We start from the raw sequence: 22,400 nt of genomic DNA on the forward strand, positions 1-22,400 counted from the left end.
AGCTTGCAGGCGCCCGGCACGCCACAAAGAGTTGCTAGAGCACGATGGGACAAGGAAATCCCGGCCGGCCAAACCCTCCCCTAACCCAGCCGCACCAATATGTCTGAGGAAGCACAGTCCAGCTAACAACTGAAGTCAGCTTGCAGGCGCCCGGCCCGCCACAAAGAGTTGCTAGAGCACGATGGGACAAGGAAATCCCGGCCAGCCAAACCCTCCCCTAACCCAGACGACGCTGGGCCAATTGTGCGCTGTCTCATGGGTCTCCCGGTCACGGCCGACTGTGACACAGTCTGGGATCAAACCCGGGTCTGTAGTGATGCCTCAAGCACTGCGATGCAGTGCATTAAACCACTGCGCCACTCGGGAGGCCCAAAAAACTATTACCACAGGACTGCATTTAGAATTGTTGCTCATTGATTGGGCTTATAAAAGAGCTCTCTGACACATGTTCCGCTAAAAGGCCCCGTATCTGTATGCTGTGCATGTGATAAATAACATACATAAGGAATATAATACACACATGCCAATTCAATTCCACAAAATTATGCAAATTAAGACATAGGCCAATAAGCATGACTGGTCAAATGTATTTCCATCAAACTGGTATTTCTATCAATTAATAGGCTAAAAAGCATTATTTCGCAATGGGATTTTTTTCCTTCTCCCGGACAATTGTCAGGTGGCAATTTTACTTAATCTGCAAAAAAATAATAATAATAAAAAACAGCTATTACAGGCTAACTGGAAACCCTGTCTAGCAGTGGTGCTTGGAGAAGTGGGTACCCTGTGTGAAAAATGCTACAGTTTTTTTTTCTTCTGTTTTACTATATTTTTTCAGGTTTTCACTCAAAATCACACTTTTTAATAGAAAAACAACTAAGTCCACAACAATGCTTAAAACACATCAGGAGTCCATTTTCTCTGGTCTGGGAAAAATATAAATATTTGGAGGGTGTAGTTGCCTTTTAATTGAATTGCTCACCTAGCAAGTGACCATTTGGCTAGCCATGTGTTTGTACTGTACAATGTAGGCCTACATGGCAGAGTTTGCAAAACAAATGCCCTCCAAATGGATACAAATCATCATGATTTAATTCTGCCAGGTAACCCTTTACCAAGGTTTTTTTTGGTGAAGCCTATAGAAATGTTCACTCAAACAGCGCTTGATGACTGAACATTACAAAGATTCAACCAAGAATTCGGACCAAACTTTTTCAATACCTGGTTCCATTGTTTCCTCAGTTCCTGGTAGATAAAAGTTGAAACCTCTTTCCTACAATACCAGCTACTGATGTCGTTCAATTCTGTGAGCTGCTCCAATGCGAAAACCAATTGAGTGTGGTTGCTGCCTGATATTCTGCAGAAATGAGCTGTGTGTGTGCTGCGCATGTGAATATATTTCACATGCTTTGCGATTATGTAGGCTACTGTGTGCATGATGTCGCTATTGTACTACATAATTGGTATGGCGTATAACTTGGATATGCATCAGTGGGGATTAAGAAGTAATACGCAATGCCCACTGAAAAAAAGTGGGTATACCTGCGTATAGCTCCCACTACACCACTGCTACCTAGTACACACTAGCTAGCTAGTAAACCTAGTACACACTAGCTAGCTAGTAAACCTAGTACACACTAGCTAGCTAGTAAACCTAGTACACACTAGCTAGCTAGTAAACCTAGTACACACTAGCTATCTAATACATGCGCCATCCTCTCTGGCAGCATTCAACCAGTCTGAGCCTGTATACCTCACAGCATCTGTGTCCTGAGAAGGTATCTGCTGGAGCCAGACCCTATTGAAAGATACTGGAGTAATTCATGAGAGAATTATCATTTTACCAATTAAAAATCTATCACTGTCATGTAAAAGTTATAATTTGTCTGACATGCATCTGATTACAATTAGCTTGCTTACAGCAGTTGTTTTGGATTGGGCAATTCATATCAACACAAAATGTGTCGCTACACACACTCAATCGCTTTCTGGCTCGCTCGCACACACACACCTATATGGGAGCAACTGAATCTGCAACACCAAGGAAATTAATTCTGACTACTACTATCACATTCTGCCTTCACAGGTATCCATGCTGTTCACATTCTGCCTTCACAGGTATAAATGTTGTTGTTGCCAACAAAAGCTCCCCTAATTTCTCTCTTTATCTCAGTCACTAATTCATATTTACATGGTGAGGGTCAATGGTGAGCTCTTGGTTCTCAGTCAAATTTAAACCATAATGTCCCAGCACCAGCCTGTATGGTTTTACAGTTCTTAGCTCTGAGCTCTGGCTCGATAGTAAGGAGCAAACATGGCATCCCACATCTGCTTCAGCATCTGCAGCATCTGTGAGATCCAGGGGAAAGATGAGGGATGAGCTGTGGAGAAACCATATCCAAGAATCATCATAACATTTCTGCTCTTCATGCTGATATCTAGTCTCTCATGTGTTTAAATACTGTAGGTAGGTTGGGTGCAATCAAAAGTTAGACAAAAGCTGTATGCTAAGTGCTAGACTAGTATTAACTAAAGCAACCACATTATTTGGATGTTGACAGTTTCTTTCAATGATTGAACAATTGGCTTACAACGTTATTTATTTTGTACCTGGATCCATTCGGACAAAAAGCATGTAGAGAAGGACCGCAGCCAGAAAAAATCTCTGAACACGGAATAACCCACCACTGGCTACTGATAGTCCTCTGTTCAAAAGCCTAAGCAAGGCCTCAAGTTTCTGAATCACAGCACCTATAAAGCACAAACACACAGTCAGTCACATTGTCTGGCAACATTAAAGCCAATACAAATGGTTAATGCAATTGTAAGTGAGATGCACCTTGAGGTGTGTTAAGTCCAGCAACCACCACCACAGGACTGGTGTTGGGATTAGGGCTTGGAGGTTGTTCTTGGCTGAGGTTCTCTTTATTCTCCACGATATCCAGTGCTGTTTGTTTCTGGTCCTCTGTGAATGCAATACCTCCCACCTCACCAAAAACCAACTCCCGTGCCTCTGTCATATGACCTAAAGGCACTAGAATATGCAGTAAATAAAGCTCTGCTACAGTCCCAAATCCTGCCAATCTCCCATTGGATGGGCAGCACAGCCAAACATGGCCTGCCTCCTGCATCATAGCTTGCTCACCCACTTTGGTGTAGAGGAGTATGCTACAAAAAAAGAAGAGGGACATGGAGAAAAACATGACTGTAGGGTGAATTGGGGAATACATTTACATGCCAATTGAAAACATAAATCACAATCTGCAGTGTACAAAACTGTTATAATGGAAGAAATGAGATCCTGCAAATTAACCATGTTACAATTTCCTCACCACATCTGCATTATTTTGGCAGGTATTTTCTCAGGGCACTCATAATGCTGCAGAATCCATGCCAGTACACCAGGCCACTGATTGAGTTCAGCCAATGCTTGAATCCCCACAATGCAGAGTGCAGCCTTCAACTCCCCAAACCTGAAAGTCAGATGGACAACGGTTTAGTCCAATAATGCAATGCAACAAGGACCATGTCATAAAAGCAGAGCAAATTCTAAGAATTAGTACCCACCTGCTGTCTTCTTGCTCCGCGTTTAAAAGGCTCACCAGACCTCTCTCACATGTGTCGAAAGCAGCTTGGAAATCCCTCTGAACCATTAACTGGTCGGCAGCTGAATCCAACAGTCCATGTGTCAGTGCAAAATTTGAAGTCAGCGGGGGGCTTTGACGGACAGATCCGAAGCTGAGAGTGTGAGCCATTGAGGTGGACGAGTTGCTCATCATTGTACTGTTGGTAGCTAACGTTATATCTATTTTAGTTGTTTGTGCCGATAAATTGTAAGACGAATCACCAACTGTCAACCAAACATTAGTAATGTTTTTACCAATATGTTAAACGTGCCGTAAATTATGTGCTGGTGGTACCTGCCTTGTACAAATTTGTTTACATGCTGAGGCAATATACACGCTCTTATTTGGCTTCCGCACTCGCCACCAATCATATTCGGAGATTACTCATGAACACAAGGCAGCCAATCACTTGCGCTCTTATTCATACGTAACCCTCCAGGTGCGCTCGATTTAGCTTTAGCTCGCCCGGCGTGCCGGATGAGTCGGGTTCCAGTTGATCGTTTGGGACCTATTTTGACATCCCCAAAATATGCTTGCAATTCAAAGAAAAAATAATGTTGCCAAGCAGAGTTCTCTATGCGACATTAAAGTATTAATTAATTCATAAATATAACCACAGAATATGATAATTGATTTGTGGGATATCTGGAACAACAGAGCATTTGCAATACATTTGCATCACTGTTTTTGTAAGACAAGGACAGAAAGTGATGAAGTTGTAGAACTCAAAATAACTATATGGCATGAGCTGATTATACTGTGCAAAGTAAGGTTTGGGTGTTAAGGGACTTTTCTTTACTCCATTTTCTGTTGAGAGACCGATTTAGAAGGTTCTAAATATTAGACGTGATGTTTGATGTTGGACATAAGCTATTTGAAATACTTATTTTTCATAGCAGTAGGGATCTCTCCAAAACATCCTCACAATTCTCAGCTGAATAAACATGAAAATAAGACAAATAAATGATATACTATCCCTTTCTGTATTATTCTAGCCACATAATGTGATGGTGTAGAGTGGTGAAATGTCAGATAAGTTATTGTGAATATGATCCTTAGTTTCCCGGAAACTAAACATGTCAACTGAAAATAAAGCAGCTATGATGCCTTTGTTAACTGCTGTTAACAAGCGACGGATTAACTGAAATGGGCAGCCACAGTCTCCCAAGCGTTAAGAAAAGAGAGGCCAGATACATTTTTTCACAGTTTTATTTTGGATCCCTCACATGTGATCTTACGCTGACGTTTCCTTGCTCAAGACAGAAATACTTCACAGTTCACACACACAGGGACAAACTACATGACCTTGCTTTTATTCATCAGGCGTGTGTGCAGAGAGACAGAATTGACATGCCAATTATTTGATGTTGCATTCAACCCCATTTTAGTGTTGACATTTGTGTCATATTGGATGTTATTTGGTTATGATTTGGTTATGAATAAATTCTTCTGATATTTTGTGGATATTAGTGAGAACATCAGTAAGGTCATCTGCTCCTATAGCACGTATACTTTCTCTGTTGTGAAGTTGTTGTTGAAAGTGACCCTCCTGTTATTTGTACAGCTGCCTCTACAAGGGGTGTTTGGGTTCTCTCCCCATGGTAGTCCGTGTTTAAAGCTGTGCACACAAGCAAAACTTTACACACACCGACACACACACGCAAAGACCAACAAAAACTTTAGTGCATGCGCAAACACACGCATGCACGCACACATACACACACACACACACAAACACATACACACTCATACTCAGTACAATGAATGCACCATGGCTTTGACCTGTCTAAACTGCCTTAATTACTCATGTTGTTGAAGCTTGGGAAGACTACTGGCTTTGTTTCCTGCTTGTGCAGGATTGGTGAGTTTCTATGGTTACTGACTGTGCTGATTTGCAAGAGCCAATGAGGGGGTAAAAAACAAGTTCAGGGGAGAGGGCCTTGTGCAAGTGTGAGGGTTATACTCGTCTACCCGTTCAGCTCATACAGCTCCACTCGGCTTGTCTCGTCTCTTAGCTTGTCTCATCTTCTATGCTAGTACAGCAATCTTCATTGGATAAATACAAGCAGTTTCAGTATAAGAAGAGAGATATATGAATGTTATAGTTTATCCATAAAGGGAATGACCATACTTTTGTGTTCTTAAAGACAAAATACTTTTTTGTTCACTTAAATGGACTACTTCTGTGTTTTCTTTAAACTGGAATGTGGATTTTTGCTGCTTAAAAGTAATTTTTGGTATTTGATTTATTCACTGGAACTTGTTGGTGTAAGGCTGGATATCTAAACAAGGTGTTCACACCTTCAAGGCTGCATAGGCATGGGCATAGATGGAATTCAGTTGAAGGAAGAGGGGGATGAGGTGAAGGAGAAGAAAGAAGATGAAGAGATCCACCTGAGGAGGACAATAGGTCTGCTTCCGGCTATCTCCTTCATCATCGGTACCGTGGTGGGCAGTGGCATCTTCATTGCACCAAAAGGGGTTCTGATGAACAGTGGTAGTGTGGGGCTGTCACTGGTGGTTTGGGCACTGTGTGGGGTCCTCTCCACCTTCGGTAAGCACCAACTGTCATTTTAAAAGAGGTATTGGGTACCTATGAGAGCAAGAGGAGCATAATTGTGATGTTTGAGAGTGGCAGTTGCTAACACAATATCCGTCTTGAAACATTTTTATTAGATATTCACACATCAGTCTGATTCAGTATTGTTAAAGGTCCAATGCAGCCGTTTTTATCTCAATATTAAAACATTTCTGAGTAACAATTAAGCAACTTACTGTGATTTTAAAAAAAGAAAATGGTTAAAAAGATACAAAAATAGCTTCTTAGCAAAAAGCAATTTATCTCGCAATAATTTTGCTAGGACTGTATGGGAAAGGTCTGAATGAGGAGCCTAATTGGAGGAGCCTAATGGGAGGGATATGCAACCTGGAAACTAGCTGTTATTACACTGCCTGTTGATGTAGCCAGGCATGGCAAAACAAGCTGAAATTTCAGGCAGTCTTTTCAAACAGCTCTTACATTAAAGGGGCATTATCATAATTTTCACAATTTCACAGTATTATTCCAACCTCATAGTGTGGAAATATATATAAAACACAGGTAAATCATGCATTTGACAGCACTGCCCCTTTAATTCACAGACAGCACACAACATTCACTCCCCTAATGGAAGTTTAGGCTACCTCAGAGGTGTATTCTAGTACTCGCTGTATTTTCTTTGGCAGGAAACTCTGCAGGATATATTCACTTAGTTGAATGATCTGGTCAAGGACCACAATCCTCTGGTATTTGCACATGCGATCAACCTTTGCACCTACAGTTGAAGTCGAATGTTTACGTACACCTTAGCCAAATACATTTAAACATTTCACAATTCCTGACATTTAATCCTAGTAAAAATTTGCTGTCTTAGCTCAGTTAGGATTACCACTATATTTTAAGAATGTGAAATGTCAGAATAATAGTAGAGAGAATGATTTATTTCAGCTTCATTTCTTTCATCACATTCCCAGTGGGTCAGAAGTTTACATACACTCAATTAGTATTTGGTAGAATTGCCTTTAAATTATTTAACTTGGGTCAAACATTTCGGGTAGCCTTCCACAAGATTCTCACAATAAGTTGGCTGAATTTTGGCCCATTCCTCCTGACAGAGCTAGTGTAACTGAGTCAGGTTTGTAGGCCTCCTTGCTCGCACACACTTTTTCAGTTCTGCTCAAAAAAAGTCAGGGCTTTGTGATGGCCACTCCAATACCTTGACTTTGTTGTCCTTAAGCCATTTTGCCACAACTTTGGAAGTATGCTTGGGGTCATTGTCCATTTGGAAGACCCATTTGCGACCATGTTGCTTCAATATATCCACATAATTTTCCACCCTCATGATGCCATCTATTTTGTGAAATAGTTTTGGAGCAGTGGCTTCTTCCTTGCTGAGCGGCCTTTCAGGTTATGTCGATATAGGACTTGTTTTACTGTGGATATAGATACTTTTGTACCTGTTTCCTCCAGCATCTTCACAAGGCCCTTTGCTGTTGTTCTGGGATTGATTTGCACTTTTCGCACCAAAGTATGTTCATCTCTAGGAGACAGAACGAGTCTCCTTCCTGAGCGGTATGACTGCTGCGTGATCCCATGGTGTTTATACTTGCGTACTATTGTTTGTACAGATGAGCGTGGTACATTCAGGTGTTTGGAAATAGCTCCCAAGGATGAACCAGACTTGTGGAGGTCTACAATTATTTTTCTGAGGTCTTGGCTGATTTCTTTTGATTTTCCAATGATGTCAAGCAAAGAGGCACTGAGTTTGAAGGTAGGCCTTGACATATATCCACAGGTTCACCTCCAATTGACTCAAATTATGTCAATTAGCCTATCAGAAGCTTCTAAAGCCATGCCATAATTATCTGGAATTTTCCAAGCTGTTTAAAGGCACAGTCAACTTAGTGTATGTAAACTTCTGACCCACTGGAATTGTGATACAGTGAATTATAATTGAAATAATCTGTCCTTAGAAGAAGAATTACTTGTGTCATGCACAAAGTAGATGTCCTAACCGATTTGCCAAAACTATAGTTTGTTAACAAGACATTTGTGAAGGGGTTGAAAAACGAGTTTTAATGACTCCAACCTAAGTGGACGTAAACTTCTGACTTCAACTGTAAAAGTAACTTTGACTTATCTTATTTAATTAAGATAATAACAGTTTCCTGTACAGGTTATTGTCAATACATGCCTCCACTATTATTTGTACCATTAACATAATTTAAAACATTTATTATCATTCAAGTAAATGAGTCCTTGCACAGATGTCCAAATGTTTACTATTAAACTGATGGTTTAATATACAGATGTAGGATCTTAATTTGAGCCAGTTTGCTACAGCAGGAAAATGAGCAGGAAATGTGAATTATTATGTGGATTATAATTAATGGACATTTTTGTAGGGGTTGATGCATTTTTCATTAGAGCAAATCAAGTCTGAAATGGAAATTTTAGTGGAAATTACAAACTTTAGAAGCCTTTTTAAACCTCAAATACACTACAAGTTTGAATTTCCTGCACAGATTCTAAGCAACAAAATTCTAAGCAACAAGTGATCAAATTCAGATCTGTACTATTCATCAAGGTTGTTTATAGGGTAATAGCCTATGGCTGACCAAATAAACTGATGAAAAGGGTAGAATGGGCTGAAAGCATGGGGTGGATGTGTGGCTGACCTTTCCCAGGTATTCCTCCAGTTTTATCTTTATTATACCACAGTTATAAGCACAGCTATAACTAGTGATATGCACTGAATAATGAATATTTAAAAAAAAATATGTTTCCTGAATGTATAGAGATAGTTATACAATATAAAATATCCCAGCCCACTGAGCAAAAACATGTTGAGTCCACATGATTTCTACATCATTTCAACCAACAAATCCAATGTGATGGCGTTGAGTCAACGTGGAAAACTGACTGTATTTGAAAAAAGTCATCAACGTGCGGGAATTTAGCATTTTTTCCACTCAACTTTTCACCTGAATCCAATGACATGGCAAATTTCTTTTGTGATTTCACGTTGAATTCACATTAGATGACCACTCAACCAAATGTAAATCAAAACTTTATGTTGAACTGACGTCTATGCCCTGTGGGAGATGTGTCATCTGTCTCTGTCCTTTGTCCAGGGGCCTTGTGCTATGCTGAGCTGGGAACCACCTTTACAAAGTCAGGGGGCCACTACACCTATCTGCTGGAGACATTAGGACCCTTGCCTGCGTTCCTGCGTCTCTGGGCAGAGTTTTTATTCATCAGGTCAGCAGCCTGTATCTCCGTGTCTCTGTGCAGAGTTTTTATTCATCAGGTCAGCAGCCTGTATCTCCGTGTCTCTGTGCAGAGTTTTTATTCATCAGGTCAGCAGCCTGTATCTCCGTGTCTCTCTGCAGAGTTTTTATTCATCAGGTCAGCAGCCTGTATCTCCGTGTCTCTGTGCATACACTCTTAGAATAGTTTAGGAGACAGTATGGTTTACTACAAGTTTTTCTAATACTTTAATACTGTACTCCATGTGGACTGTAAAGGCCAGCTGTAGCATCCTACGTGTCCCTGGCGTTCGGACGCTATGTGGTGGATCCCTTTTTCAGCCCTTGTGCTCCTCCCACAGCACTGATTAAACTGGTCAGCATCCTTGGAGTGAGTGAGTGATAAAATACAACCGATAAGACTTTGTGAATTGTTTGATTACTATGGTATACTATTTCAACAAGGTTTATCTTCCTCCTCTCACTGTAGCATTTGTGGTGGCGATAAACTGCTGGAGTGTGACCCTGGCATCTCGCACCCAGGTCACGCTGACATTCATCAAGATGTTTGCCCTAGTCCTAATCATCGTTCCTGGCATCATGGCATTAGCCAGAGGTGGGGTAGTGGTTTTGGTAGAGTTACATGATACACGATGTACACAATATACCCAGGACCCTATTCAGTCAAACCCTGCTAACTCGTTTTCCTCGCTCCCCTCCCCAGGACAGACAGAGAACTTTCAGAATGGCTTTGAGATTGATACATTAACACTGGATAAGCTACCATTGGCCTTTTATTCTGGTCTATATGCCTATGGTGGATGGTATGCAGTGCACACAAAAAAATCCCATACCATACCATCCATAAAGAACTGTTAACTGATAAATGGACATCTTTTACTTTCTTTGCAGGTTTTATCTGAATTTTGTCACAGAGGAGGTCATTAACCCAAATAGGTATTTTACATTAAAAAAACAATGTGATTGACCAATTATTTACACACAAAAAATCAAGTAACCTCAAGTCTTTGATTGTCTGCTCTATTTTGTCAGAAACATCCCACTGGCAATCATCTTCTCCATGGTGACGGTGACTGTGTGCTACGTTCTTGTCAACGTGGCCTATTACACCATGATGACAGCAGAGGAGCTGCTTGTGTCTGACGCTGTGGCTGTGGTCAGTAATATGGCACCAGATGGTCAAAGCCAAGAGACGGAAAATAACTGCATATGAAGTGAACTGCATGTCAGTCTCATATATGCTGTCTGTTTATCGCAGACGTTTGCCAATCGTGCGCTTCACGGCTTGGCCTCTGCGATTCCTGTACTGGTAGCTGTGTCCTGTCTTGGGGCGCTTAATGGTGGCTTCTTTGGAGCACCCAGGTAATAATGCTGCACTCTCGTAATTCAGAAACATACACCTTGTTGTACTCTTGGCTGGTTCTATTCACGAGACGTCTGTCTGTCCGTGGTGCAGGATGCTGTTCGTGGGGGCCAGGGAGGGACACTGGCCAGTCCTCTTCTCAATGATCCACATCCATCGAAACACGCCTCTGCCTGCTGTTCTGCTGCTGGTATAGTCTACTACTACTGCCCATAGTTTACCTTGCCAACCCAATTAGAGTCTCTTTACAAACATCTGTATTGGCTTTGCTTTCATGGTCCAGTTGAGATGTTTGTGTTGTCCTTCCTGCAGTATCCGATGGTGGTAGTGATGGTGGCCAGAGGAGAGATCTTCCAGCTGATCAACTTTGCCTCCTTCTCCCGGTGGCTCTTCATTGCCATGGCGACCATGGGGATGCTCATCCATCGCTACCGCTTCCCCCTCCACCCAAGACCCTTCAAGGTCGCTATGACTACTATAATTAACTAATGCCCCTTGTTTGGTACTTACTAGTTGGCTGTTTCTTGACTGCTTACCTAGTTGTATTCCTATGATCAGCTCATAATTCTATTCTATGTCTACTAGGTGCCGCTGGCCATTGCAGTCACCTTCACAGTGGTGTGCTTCTTCATCGTTGGGCTGTCTCTGTACTCAGACCCCTGGAACACAGGGGGCAGCTGCGCTCTCACCCTGTCTGGAGTCCCTGTCTACTACCTGACCGTGCACCGCTCACACCTGCCCACTCGATGGAGAAAGAGCTTCAGTGAGTCACATCCTTATCATGCCACTATAATGTCGTTGTCATCATACTAAATTACTGATAGCAGAAATGTCAGGTGAGGGTGGTGTTGTGTGGGATAGTTACGGCTGTTGTGTGAGTCACCGACAGGACTGTCTCTCTATTCTCCAGACTACTGCAGTAAGCAGCTTCAGATACTGCTGGAGGTGGCTCAGCAGGAAGTTCAGACCTACTAAAGACGCTTCTTTAATCACACGCACTGACCAAACGGACACCCATTGCTGTGCCCTCCATATTGTATGTAGATGTGAACACCAAGGCATGTTAGTTAGATTTGGAAAATAATGAGCCGTTAACTCTACAGCATTCACTGCTGGGTAAGTTAGTTCTGCTGAAAAAACCCCAATGACTATTGTTTTTGTTTACTTGAATTAATGAGGTGTACTTTTTACGCTTTGAATACGACAGACGTTTCGTGTTGATTATTTACATTTAAAATGACGATCATGAGCAAATGTTGCCATACTGGTATTTAGTACTGAAAACAAAAAGAGAAACTGTGACGTATTCATTTATTCCATTTACATAGGATTCAGTAAACAGACATTATTTTCTTAAACATCCTAAAAGTGACCCATGTCAGTTTTTCCACAAACCTTGTTCTGGGGTCTGTTGTACCGGTCATGTAATAAATACTGAGCCAGAATGTAAAGGTTCTTGCATATTATGTTGTGTTCATGCCCCTTCCAGTTTATCATACCTTCAATTATAATATGGGACAATAAACCCAGGACTGTGTGGAATCTAGTTAAGACATCTAAACCTAACCAATGTGAAAAGGAGCAGCAAAGTCAGCGGGTTTCACTGTAGTCAGCACACCCACCCAAAAAGAAAAAAGGCACTTTAAACGTTTACATTAACTAGTTTCCAAGACACCAGTACTGTAAAAAGAGGAAGCCAAGTCAATCACCAGCAATCCCATGCCATGATATTAAACACTAGCAGACAGGATGCTCCTCAAACTTTAACCTGAATGTGTCCACCACAAGCACAGCTAACAAACGAGCCCAGAAGAACTATAAAAAGCCATACATCGTTCAGAATTGGTCATATGCAAATGATGCCGTCTTCCTTTCCCATAACAAAGTAACAACTATGACCCTTTGATCAAGATAAAACCATAAACTCATTTAATGCATGTTTAATCTTCTAGCCAAAAAACTTCCAATGACAATTCAAACATACATTTTTTTAAATTCAAATACATTTCCCTTCTACAGACAGATGTAAGACATCACCATACTACTTCATGCTTTTACATAGTTTCTCACTCACTACTACCACCACTCTTTAAAAGTTCACAAAGCAGATTGGACATTGTGTCATACCTAGAATAAGTTACAAAAGTGCACTAGAATAAGTGTTGACTTGGTCAATCAAAAATGGCATCTCCTTTGGGTGTAGACAGTCCTTGTTGTTTATTACTTTCTCTCATTGGTTGATCATCTGTACATCATGTTACGTCCTTTCAGAGGTCCAATCAAATGGCGACTCGCTCACTTTCCGAGGAGGCACCACATCTTATATTCTACCATGGTAGTGTCGGTCTCACTGGATAGTGATGATTTATCTATGTATAAATGTACATTTTAAAGAGCAAAACATATTACAAAATGTGCAAATTAAACATACATCTTCTATCTAGGCTACATACATCAACATACAACTCAGGCATACTTTTCGGTTCCCTAGAAGTTCCTTCAAGACTATCGTGGGAGACAGTGAATTGTAATCAAAATATGGTCACTTAAGCTTGTGGCATGAAACACAACCAAGAGAGAGGAAAAGGACTGGTTAGTAGTGACAAAAGCAACCAAAGACAAAGGTAAAATCTAAGTTAGAAAGAAAACTCCCACATTTACAGATTGGAAGACAATGTGAGCAGCTTGGGTAATGATGAGACTATGACATCCTCATCTAGCAAAAAACTTTGAAAGGGTTGCGCTCTCTGCTCGGCAGTGGCTACTTGAGTTCAGGGATGAGCTGAGACCAGCTGATGTTCCCCATACCCAGATCATCATCCTCCAGGCCAGAGAAGCTGATATCCACCAAGATCTTGCTCAGGCTGTCGTTCATGGTGTCCAGGACCAAGCCCTCCGTAAGGGAGCGGTTGGCTGTGGAGGGACCCCCGATTTGGAGCTCTCTGGAGCAGCCCTGCAGACGCTCTGGCCCCGGGGAGCAGGTGCCGGTGGGGCCAGCCGCGGATGTGGAGCGTGCAGAGGTGAGCAGCTCGCGAGGGGAGTTGAACAAGGGCAGGTCCTTAAAGGGAGTGCTACTGAAGCTGAAGGGGGTGTGGTCATGGCGGTCCGGGGTGAAGCTGGGGCCGGGAGTGCGGATGGGGCTGAAGTCCAGCATGCCGCCTCTCTCCTTGCCCAGCGGCGTCACCCTCCAGGGCTCTAACAGCACAGTGGGTGGCTTGCTGGGGGTGGAGGAGGCTGGGTGGCTGCTCTTGATGGGGGTCTTGAAAGAGAACTCCCTGCAGGGGCTGTCAGGCTCCGGCCGGGGGTCGAGCTCGGCGTCCTGTAAGGCGGAGCCGTCGGAGGCCAGGCCCGAGTCGAAGAAGGTGCTGTCAGGGAAGAGGAGCACGGGCTCCTCGTTGGAAGGCAGGACGAGGCGCTGCTTGCGACGGGAGCTGCTGACTGCCTTCCTGGTGTTGGTCAGAATGGCCCTAGGGGTAACGGAGATCAGGGGCACACAGACCTGCTCCTCCTTCATCTCCTCAACTGGAGGAGCATACAGCATCACTGTGGAGGCATCACTGTACGTAACCTGCCAAACGCAGTCACAACATGTATTAATTTAATAATTATAGGGAATCAAGTAACCTCCAGCCACTTTACAATAAAAAAAAGGTATGGAGAGACTTTACCTTGGGAGCTATACGGACCCTCTTGCCCCCTCCTGAGGAGCTAGATTTCTGTTGGGGGGCAGAGAGGGGGAGCTGTGTGGACGAGGACAGGAAGAGTGACTGGGTGAAAGGCAGCTGGATGGGGACCAGGTAGGAGTCTGCACGAGGAAGAAGGGGCTTCATCTTCCTCTCTGAACATATGGATGGCAGGAAAAAAAGAAGTAATGAGGCAACGGCTACACATCAATCATTTCTCATTTCCAACTCTCAAAGGTTTGGTAATCGTCCAGCTGCTTGTTTCCCCCCACGTCTTTCCCTCACTCACCAGGGACACTGGCAGATGTTTTCTTGATGTCAGGAGCAATTCTCTTTTGTTGCTGCGGGAAACAATTGAGATGTTAACTTCTTATTCCCAACACAACTATTCTAATTGAAATGGTCCCTTTCTCTTCTCAAAGACAACATATGAAGACGGCATGAGTTCGACCTGTGTAGGAGAAGTTACTATGTACGGTGGTCCTGTGACGTCTGCCTCTCTCTGCCTACACCTCACATCTCCCCTGAAATTAATTGTCAGCTTAATGAACTAAACAAGAGCAGATGGAAAGCATGTCCTGTCCTCTCTCCGACTGTCCTGTCCTCCCTGACTGACTGCCACAGATGAAAAGAAGGGTAAAACGATCTTACATGTTGGTCACAGACCTGCATGGTCCGAGACGAGATGGAAGTTGGATCAGACTCAGTCTGTGGGGTGGAAAATTGGTCAAAAGGGACAGAGTTATCATAAAGATAATAATCAAAAAGTAGATTTCAGAGTGAAGACAGTTATTTGCAGGCATTTGCCCTTTTGTGGAGTCCCATAGTTGTAATTGGCCAGCGACAAAATATGACTTAGAACAGAAAAGTGGGTAACATGCCAACCTTGTAAACCTGGTCAAGAGTAAGGCAGCGATTGGCCTCTGGGCGGATGGTCCAGTAGGAGATCTTGCCATCTTGTGTTGTCTCACGGATGAACATGTCATGCAGGGAGAGATTGTGGCGGATGGAATTCTGGCAGAGGAGCATAGACAATATCAAACTAAGAGGATGTGGCTTATGCCATTGGCAATTATACAAGTTTTTGTTTGGTGCTTAAGGGGTATTTTTCTGCTTCTATTGTAACATGATTTGGTCCTCAACTACTACAATGGCACCAATAAAATGTTTATGTGACCAAGGGCTTATTGTGGATGTTTACCTTCCAGCCTGGCTTGGCCACCTTTCTGAAATATGGAAAGTGATCCTCAATCCAAGTGTAGATCTCTTTCAATGTCATCCTCCTGCTCTTCTTACTGTTGATGGCAAACTGAATCATTGCCATGTATGAGTAGGGTGGTCTCTCTGACAAGGGGTCTTTGACAACCCTGTGTGCTTCCATTTGCTCACTTTGTGACTGTGTGCAAAACAGAACAAGAGAGAGGTTGGTTTTGTTTGGCCTATTTAGATACTACTCTTTTAAGATTCAACATATGCAGCAAGCACACAGAACTAATATCACACTTAAGTGCAACACTTGAAACATTCTAAATAAACATATAACACGTTGCCGGTGACACCCTCGGCATCACTGTTTACATACGTCAGTTGACAATCACACCGAGAAGCTAAAAGAGGAGCCAAACCTGGAGAATCTGTTGGCAAGTGTCAAGATTCTCTTTGTTGGCAGCTTTCTTAGCAGGATCTGGGTCAAGACCGTCTGTATTCATCCTCCCAAGCCACTGGATGTTAGTAAGGCTGTCATCTAGAGGACTGCAATCAAGGTCCCTATTCACTGTGAAATAATAAAAACTGTGCGCATCAACAATGTTCATCATCAAACAGTTAATTAAACAACACTGGAAAAGTAGAGGGTCATTTAACCCAAAATCATGAAAGCAAATAAACATACATGGTTTAATTGTAGTCAAAGCCTTAGTATCCTTTAGGCAGTCCATTGTTGTTGCCTTCTCTGGCTGTGTGACAAGAGCCATGCTACCCCTACCAGAGCTGCAACCGCTCATATAGCTAGGTTGACAGAAAGAATCTGCACCATCCTTGATACAGCCACCACCACTTAGAAGGATGAATTTGTTTGGTCCTTGAGAGCCACACTCCTTCCCCTTGGCAGTGAGGGCCCCAATTACACTCTGAAGGTCTGCAGTTTTGGGGATGACAACCACTTGTGTGCCAGGCATAGTGGGATGGTCCATGATACGGATGCCATCAGGAAAACACTGGCCACCTGAGGGTTTGGATGTGGATGCTTCCTTGTGTCGTAGTCCATCCGGCTCATCAATTGCTGGTTCATTTAGCTGAAAAGGAAGCTTCCTCCTCCTAAGGATCAGGGGCCTTCTTGGGCTCTGTCTCATTCTGCCCAGATTACAGAGCTGGCCCTTTGACTTCACTTGATGTCTGAAGAGATAACAGGTAACGTTAAAGTTAGAATGCAACGTTACAGCCAAAACTACATTTTCCCTGGGGCAGACAAAGCTGGTTAGGTTTGAGCTAGTTAGCTATAATGGCTAAATGATAGCTAAACTGATCTGATGACGAATCAGGCGCTGACAACTTTCTACCTGAGTTGATATGCTGCAACTAAGTAAGCAAGCCTGTCGATGCAAAAGCTGTTAGTTCAAAAAAATTATCCAAGGTTCTTTTGATGGGCAAATTAAAGTAGCGTTGGTAACAACGCTGAATTAAATGTATATCGGGTATGGATCACATCATGAACTGATATTTTCCATACTTGTGCTGACGTTACTCTAGTAACTTGCTAACCTAACTATACTAAAATCTATTTGATTGTATCAATTAAAAATAAAGCAGCCAGATAATTGTTACTATAGCTAGCTAGCTAACGATTTTAGAATAGAAATACCAGTCTTTCAAATATCAGCTATGGTTATGACGCAGTCTTCTAGAACATGATGGTGTTAGCTAAATTAGATAGTTGCTAATCCACGGGTTTATAGTTAGCTAGCTAACATACAAAGAAGGTAGAAAAATATTCCCCAAACTAAACTAGTAGTTAGTTAGATAGCGGTAATAGTTAACGCGTTTAGTTTGCAAGCTAACGTTAGTCCAGTTAATTAGCAAGCTAGCTAGCAACTAACCAAGTTGCATATCACAAACCTTCATATTATGGTGATGCAATGCGCTTTTGTTCTGGGTTATTTGACTCCTTAATTAAACAATGACAATAATCGAAAATGAAAGTTGACAGGTAGTTTGTATATCTCAATCTCCTTTCATTCAGTGTGAAAGTGAATGGGATTTTGAATTTTGGCGCGGTATTTGCGATTCCGGTCATGTGGTCTTTGCATATCCAATGGGTGACCCAGTGGATGTGAAAACCAATCAGTGTTAACCATTATGTTAACGGAAAGACTTGGAGGACAGCGAAGCAAATGCAAAATGTTTGCCCTTTCTGATTCTGACATTATTTATTCAAAACATTGATAGCTAGCTACTTCTGACATGCAGTTTACACCCAGGTACGTCGTGTGATATACGAAGGCGTAAGTACTCTTCCATGTGTTCACTCTGTTGTTATTTTTTTGTTGTTGTAGCTAACTAGCTACTTAACCCAAAGCAGGCTATAGCGTTAAAACGTTTCTTATATGCCACATTTGTTTCATACTGCACTCCTTTAATACGTCACCATATATTTAACCTTCTCTTGATCCCATCAGCTCCTCAACCATGATCTCTGATGCCCCGTAAAACAAGAAAGAAATCTTTGCCATACTCACAGAAGCCGTCGCTGTTGTTTTTTGAGCCACCACTTGATGACGCCAGATACCACAATGTGCCTCAAGTGAGAGGCGCACTCAATCCCAAGTCATTTCTAGATGAGGAGCAGCGACAGAACAGCTGCACAGCCTGTAGTTCTTGGGTAATCACAGTTTATAACTGTTAATGTGTATGATGATAATCATGTTTTTAATGTAATTATTTACTATCTTCTGAATGTTGTCCTTTCAAACCATAGACTATAAATAATGTATGACAAACATGTTCAAAGATGTCACTCATTCACTCAATTTCAGGTGAGTCCACAGTTTGATCAGTTACCGCCCCCTGCACCCAGAGGAAGGCGAGGGAGGAAGAAGTGCCCCTCTGCACCAAGCATTCTTGACAGGAGTTCTCACTTATCCAGAAAAGGTAGTGTTTGCAAGTTCCAAGCCTTATCCTTTCAGAGAAGGTCAACAGCCCAACCTCTCCATCAAAAGCATGCACATAGAAAGAAAGCTGTAGAATCTGCTCTTGGGGCCCATGAGGAGCAGCAGGGCTTGCAAGTTCATAAGGTTGGTTCTCTAAGTACAGAGTACCTAAGTAACCAAGGTGAAACGGAGACACCAACACGGATAATTTCTCTCAGGAAAGGGACAGCTGAGAGGAGACGGTTGTCAGAGGTAACACCGGAAGATGCAGCATCAACCTCCAGCAGATGTGTGGGGGTCCTTAGAACATCAGCTGCCAATGTTGCCAGACATGGCAAGAGCCCAGCGTCATGCTCTGCTCAGACTCCTGCCTCAGCAACACACCACACCCCTGGCACGGACAATGTTTTCTCCCCAATTGATGTAGAGACTCCAGAGTTACACCATGATGGAAGTTCCTCCTTTCTTCGCCTCCTGTTGCCAAAGCCGATGACCCCGCCACATACTGTGACTTCAGAGATTTTAGCAACAGACACCCCAGAGAGGGACTATGGAGTCAAGGTTACATGGAGGAGGAGGAAAGGGCTGATGAGGTTGCTGATGGACCGAGGTTATCTTTCAAGTGCAGAGGCACTAATTAGCATCTAATCAACATAACTGTAAATGTTGACATCATTTTACTATCATGTTCTGCAATTAACACTGAATTGTAGTTAACACCACATTAATAAATTAGTCCACTGATTGAAAGTGATATGTTGCAATAACTATAATATTATTGAGTCCACTCAATTGTTTTGCTGCTCGGAATAACGTTGTCCATGTGCAGTTGGTAGTTCAGCCCACTATGGATGTGACTCTGTCTAGGTTCTTGTTTTCTTTGTATCCTGGGTCCACATTAAATATTTTTTTTAATTGGTTGTTTTTCAATTTTACATAAATGCATAATGCATTTTTGTGGTGTGAGTGTTACAACACTAGCTAGTAACTTTTGGTATAAATAGAGGGGTCTATTTACTAGCTACATTTGTGGTAACATGGAATGCAGAGGCAAAGAAACCTGTCCAATCACTCAAGTCTATATAACCTGCCATCCAATAGGATAGTCCGTTGTAGTCATGTGCGGTAACTAGGGCTGTGGGGAACAATTTTCCAAGCGTGTCAAGGAAAGTTGTATGCTGCACCACCAGCTGGGATCCATAGCAACCGTGGATAAACATGAGTTACTACAGCATAAGGTAAGTAAAACGTGTGTATATATATATATATATAGTTCTTTGCCCATTATATTATGTAGACATGCAGTGTCCAAATTGCATGGGCGAAGCGTGTCTGGTGGGTGGTGCGCGAGACTAGTCTCACTTAACTTATTCAGAAGGCACTGTTGCTCGAGAAGACTGATGCTAGTTTGGCTAATGTTAGGCTAGCTAGCTAACGTTTCTTGCTTGCCTGAAGATAGCCGAGCACGCTGAGTGGTAAATCAATCATGGAAGATAATACCAAGCAAAAACTAAAATACATATTTTCCACAACTTGAAATGTAGCTAACTATTATATACAGGAATCAAGCAGAGTTAAACGCGTATCATTAACCATTTGGGCATCGTTTTATCGCGAAAGGGAAGCGTGAGTTGGTCAGTGAATTGTAGCTAGGAAAACCCCATCGATTGTTGGCTAGCTAATGTTAGCGTGCTTGTTAACGGTAAAGCAGAAAGCGCACAATTCTTCATGGATTGCTCGTAAAACTTTTAAATATTTTTTTGTAACAGGAATGTGTTTGAAAATGAGGGAATCTTTTTTCATTTTAACTAGCTATCTAGCTATAACGTTCCATCTGAAAAATGTCAAAATTGTATGAACATACATGTTGACAACGAAGCTATAACGACGTTATAAACATCTGTCAAGGCTCAAGTCTTGAATATGTTGGGTTGCTAACGTTACATTATTGCGTCACGAAAGCCATCAGATGGGGAATATATTACACTCGATTTCTCGAGTTACTGTGTCTTTGTCATAGGAGCTTGCGCCATTCTCCTTGGAGACGGCATCGCAGAAATGTGGGTAGCTTGCTAAAAAATACAGTGTTAGGGCCTATGAGGGGGGGCAATCTTGGCAACATCACTTGGCACGGTCACTACCGAAGAAGTCTCCCGAAACGGAAGAAGTGACAGGATGAACAACATCAACAAAAGCAGGTGAATCAAGCTAATGTCATAGCATGATGATGGTATGGAATTGTGGCCAACATGGGGACAATCCGATGTTGATTAGGGTGTTGGATGGTTCAGTTCGTGGTTAATGATGTGATAGTTATGTGATAGGCTACATGGAGGCAATAGACAAATGATAATGTGTCAGAGTATGATTCTTATTTAACACTACCAGAACCCTTCGGCATAACAGAATCAGTTGTCATAAACACAGTCATGACAGTTTGTCATTAAAATTACAACTGACTTTATACTGTTTATGACCCTGCTATTATGACAAACACTGTTCTTTTGAGCAGCTTAATGTGTTACACTAGCACCCACAAGTGAAATCCACTGCATTTCATTTCACCCTGTGAAGTTGAGTTTCATTTAGGGATTCTTACTGCTTATTTCACTAGCAAACGTTTTCCATATGCTGTGCATTCCTGGTCAAAATAATGACACTCCACCCCCATATGATTGTGGATTGGAATGTAGGATGGCTGAATGTTATGAATTCCACAGTCTTTGGTTTTTAAAGCGTGCTCACGAATGTTGCAATACCATTGCACCCACAACAAACAATATTATTGGCTATTCCCTTTGTGACATCAATGCACACTGTGGAAAATGGCTCAGGAAAATTAATAGGCAAACATGTAGGCACAAGAAATGCAGTATTTCCTCTAGGATTTCCACGGAACATTTTAGAGGCCCTCTTGGACGCTGAGACAAAATGTTACAGTTTTAAAGCTAATTTCCTGCAATTCTACACATTTTGCCATGGGGCAGAGGGAACATTTTACTGTTTTATAGCTAGTTTCATGCTATTCTAAACATTTTGCCATGGGGATGAGAGCGCATTAGCAGTTTTAAAGTAACTGGCCAGAGAAAATCTCACTTTAAAAAGTTTATATGCTGTTAACTCCCAAATAATGTTGTTGACTCGTCCTATACTTGTATTTGTGGCCAACGCATAAATTACAGCCACATCGACATTTTCCTACCTGGGGCAGAAAAAGATGGTTAGCTATAATGGCTAAATGACAGCTATACAGTTGAGGTGATGATGAATCAGGTGCTGACAACTTTCGACTCGTGTTGATGGGCTGCAACTAAGCAAGCAAGACTTTCAATGCAACAGCAGTTAGTTAAAAAAGTATCCAAGGTTCTTTTGATGAGCAAATTAAAGTAGCGTTAGCTAGCTAGCTAGGGTAACCTGTTAACACAAAATTAAATTTCTATCGGATATGGATCACATCATGATCTGATGTTTTCCATATTTGTGCTGACGTTATTCTAGTAACTTGCTAATCCTTTCCTACAATTCTACACATTTTACCATGGGACTGAGAGAAAATGTGCAGTTTTAAAGTAACTGTCCAGTGAAAATCTCACTTTAAAAGTTAGTATTCTGTTAACTCATATCCAAATAATGTTATAGACTTGTCCTATACTCATATTTGTGGCCAAAGCAAAAATTGGAGAATAAACACTTCAAACTTGCATCTCAAACAGACCGTTTATTAAAAAATGCTTGATTTTTCCTGATGGAGTATGATGTAATACTCCTAAGGAGG

The 22,400-nt window shown here is 42.0% G+C and overlaps 4 protein-coding genes across 10 annotated transcripts; 2 read left to right on the forward strand and 2 right to left on the reverse strand.

Annotated features, from left to right (window-relative positions):
• Window positions 1-452: 452 nt before the first annotated feature.
• LOC139378500 (peroxisomal biogenesis factor 26) lies at window positions 453-4,001 on the reverse strand. 4 transcript variants are annotated; one of them, XR_011628303.1, is made up of 6 exons: window positions 3,568-3,990; window positions 3,333-3,473; window positions 2,840-3,168; window positions 2,611-2,751; window positions 1,628-2,381; window positions 453-1,573 (listed from the first exon to the last, which is right to left on the reverse strand). XR_011628303.1 is itself a non-coding variant. In XM_071120723.1 (5 exons), exons 1-5 carry the CDS (start codon window positions 3,777-3,779, stop codon window positions 2,278-2,280), a joined length of 927 nt encoding a protein of 308 aa, XP_070976824.1. In that variant the 5' UTR covers window positions 3,780-4,001; the 3' UTR covers window positions 568-2,277. The 4 variants fall into 4 exon arrangements, 2 of the variants coding, with proteins under 2 accessions (XP_070976824.1, XP_070976823.1); XR_011628304.1 differs by having other exon boundaries at window positions 805-1,573; window positions 1,655-2,381; XM_071120723.1 differs by having other exon boundaries at window positions 568-2,381; window positions 3,568-4,001.
• A 1,335-nt stretch (window positions 4,002-5,336) lies between these two features.
• Window positions 5,337-12,248, forward strand: LOC139378499 (cystine/glutamate transporter-like). Of its 2 annotated transcripts, none has more exons than XM_071120721.1 (12): window positions 5,337-5,487; window positions 9,300-9,426; window positions 9,693-9,808; window positions 9,904-10,029; window positions 10,138-10,237; window positions 10,326-10,370; window positions 10,467-10,590; window positions 10,693-10,796; window positions 10,891-10,987; window positions 11,110-11,259; window positions 11,383-11,560; window positions 11,708-12,248. In XM_071120721.1, the coding sequence occupies exons 1-12, from the start codon at window positions 5,433-5,435 to the stop codon at window positions 11,770-11,772; spliced, it is 1,287 nt and encodes a 428-aa protein (XP_070976822.1). In that variant the 5' UTR covers window positions 5,337-5,432; the 3' UTR covers window positions 11,773-12,248. The 2 variants fall into 2 exon arrangements, with proteins under 2 accessions (XP_070976822.1, XP_070976821.1); XM_071120720.1 differs by lacking the exon at window positions 5,337-5,487 and adding an exon at window positions 5,570-6,180.
• A 455-nt stretch (window positions 12,249-12,703) lies between these two features.
• On the reverse strand, window positions 12,704-17,731 carry LOC139378498 (forkhead box protein M1-like). 2 transcript variants are annotated; one of them, XM_071120718.1, is made up of 9 exons: window positions 17,595-17,731; window positions 16,372-16,874; window positions 16,106-16,254; window positions 15,682-15,876; window positions 15,366-15,494; window positions 15,132-15,188; window positions 14,770-14,821; window positions 14,466-14,635; window positions 12,704-14,365 (listed from the first exon to the last, which is right to left on the reverse strand). In XM_071120718.1, exons 2-9 carry the CDS (start codon window positions 16,829-16,831, stop codon window positions 13,559-13,561), a joined length of 2,019 nt encoding a protein of 672 aa, XP_070976819.1. In that variant the 5' UTR covers window positions 16,832-16,874; window positions 17,595-17,731; the 3' UTR covers window positions 12,704-13,558. The 2 variants fall into 2 exon arrangements, with proteins under 2 accessions (XP_070976819.1, XP_070976820.1); XM_071120719.1 differs by lacking the exon at window positions 17,595-17,731 and having other exon boundaries at window positions 13,418-14,365; window positions 16,372-16,894.
• A 118-nt stretch (window positions 17,732-17,849) lies between these two features.
• On the forward strand, window positions 17,850-19,540 carry LOC139379299 (RAD9-HUS1-RAD1 interacting nuclear orphan 1). Of its 2 annotated transcripts, none has more exons than XM_071122101.1 (3): window positions 17,850-17,980; window positions 18,155-18,357; window positions 18,512-19,540. In XM_071122101.1, the coding sequence occupies exons 2-3, from the start codon at window positions 18,175-18,177 to the stop codon at window positions 19,271-19,273; spliced, it is 945 nt and encodes a 314-aa protein (XP_070978202.1). In that variant the 5' UTR covers window positions 17,850-17,980; window positions 18,155-18,174; the 3' UTR covers window positions 19,274-19,540. The 2 variants fall into 2 exon arrangements, with proteins under 2 accessions (XP_070978202.1, XP_070978203.1); XM_071122102.1 differs by having other exon boundaries at window positions 17,850-17,956.
• Window positions 19,541-22,400: the final 2,860 nt, after the last annotated feature.

Source organism: Oncorhynchus clarkii, chromosome 21, assembly GCF_045791955.1.
Source record: "Oncorhynchus clarkii lewisi isolate Uvic-CL-2024 chromosome 21, UVic_Ocla_1.0, whole genome shotgun sequence".
Classification (NCBI taxonomy): domain Eukaryota; kingdom Metazoa; phylum Chordata; class Actinopteri; order Salmoniformes; family Salmonidae; genus Oncorhynchus; species Oncorhynchus clarkii.

What these genes read in the sequence shown, in the direction of transcription:
- LOC139379299 (XM_071122101.1), top strand. Translation starts at nt 18,175, where the DNA reads ATGCCCCGTAAAACAAGAAAGAAATCTTTGCCATACTCACAGAAGCCG. An exon ending in GCACAGCCTGTAGTTCTTGG is followed by an intron (nt 18,358 to 18,511) that starts GTAATCACAGTT and finishes ACTCAATTTCAG; the next exon opens with GTGAGTCCACAGTTTGATCA.
- LOC139378498 (XM_071120718.1), bottom strand. Translation starts at nt 16,831, where the DNA reads ATGAGACAGAGCCCAAGAAGGCCCCTGATCCTTAGGAGGAGGAAGCTT. An exon ending in TGGCCAAGCCAGGCTGGAAG is followed by an intron (nt 15,495 to 15,681) that starts GTAAACATCCAC and finishes CTCCTCTGCCAG; the next exon opens with AATTCCATCCGCCACAATCT. An exon ending in TGCAGGTCTGTGACCAACAT is followed by an intron (nt 14,822 to 15,131) that starts GTAAGATCGTTT and finishes TGTTTCCCGCAG; the next exon opens with CAACAAAAGAGAATTGCTCC.
- LOC139378500 (XM_071120722.1), bottom strand. Translation starts at nt 3,779, where the DNA reads ATGATGAGCAACTCGTCCACCTCAATGGCTCACACTCTCAGCTTCGGA. An exon ending in GCGGAGCAAGAAGACAGCAG is followed by an intron (nt 3,474 to 3,567) that starts GTGGGTACTAAT and finishes TCTGACTTTCAG; the next exon opens with GTTTGGGGAGTTGAAGGCTG. An exon ending in GCCAAAATAATGCAGATGTG is followed by an intron (nt 3,169 to 3,332) that starts GTGAGGAAATTG and finishes CTTTTTTTGTAG; the next exon opens with CATACTCCTCTACACCAAAG.
- LOC139378499 (XM_071120720.1), top strand. Translation starts at nt 5,946, where the DNA reads ATGGGCATAGATGGAATTCAGTTGAAGGAAGAGGGGGATGAGGTGAAG. An exon ending in TGGGGTCCTCTCCACCTTCG is followed by an intron (nt 6,181 to 9,299) that starts GTAAGCACCAAC and finishes TCCTTTGTCCAG; the next exon opens with GGGCCTTGTGCTATGCTGAG. An exon ending in TGTCTGACGCTGTGGCTGTG is followed by an intron (nt 10,591 to 10,692) that starts GTCAGTAATATG and finishes TGTTTATCGCAG; the next exon opens with ACGTTTGCCAATCGTGCGCT.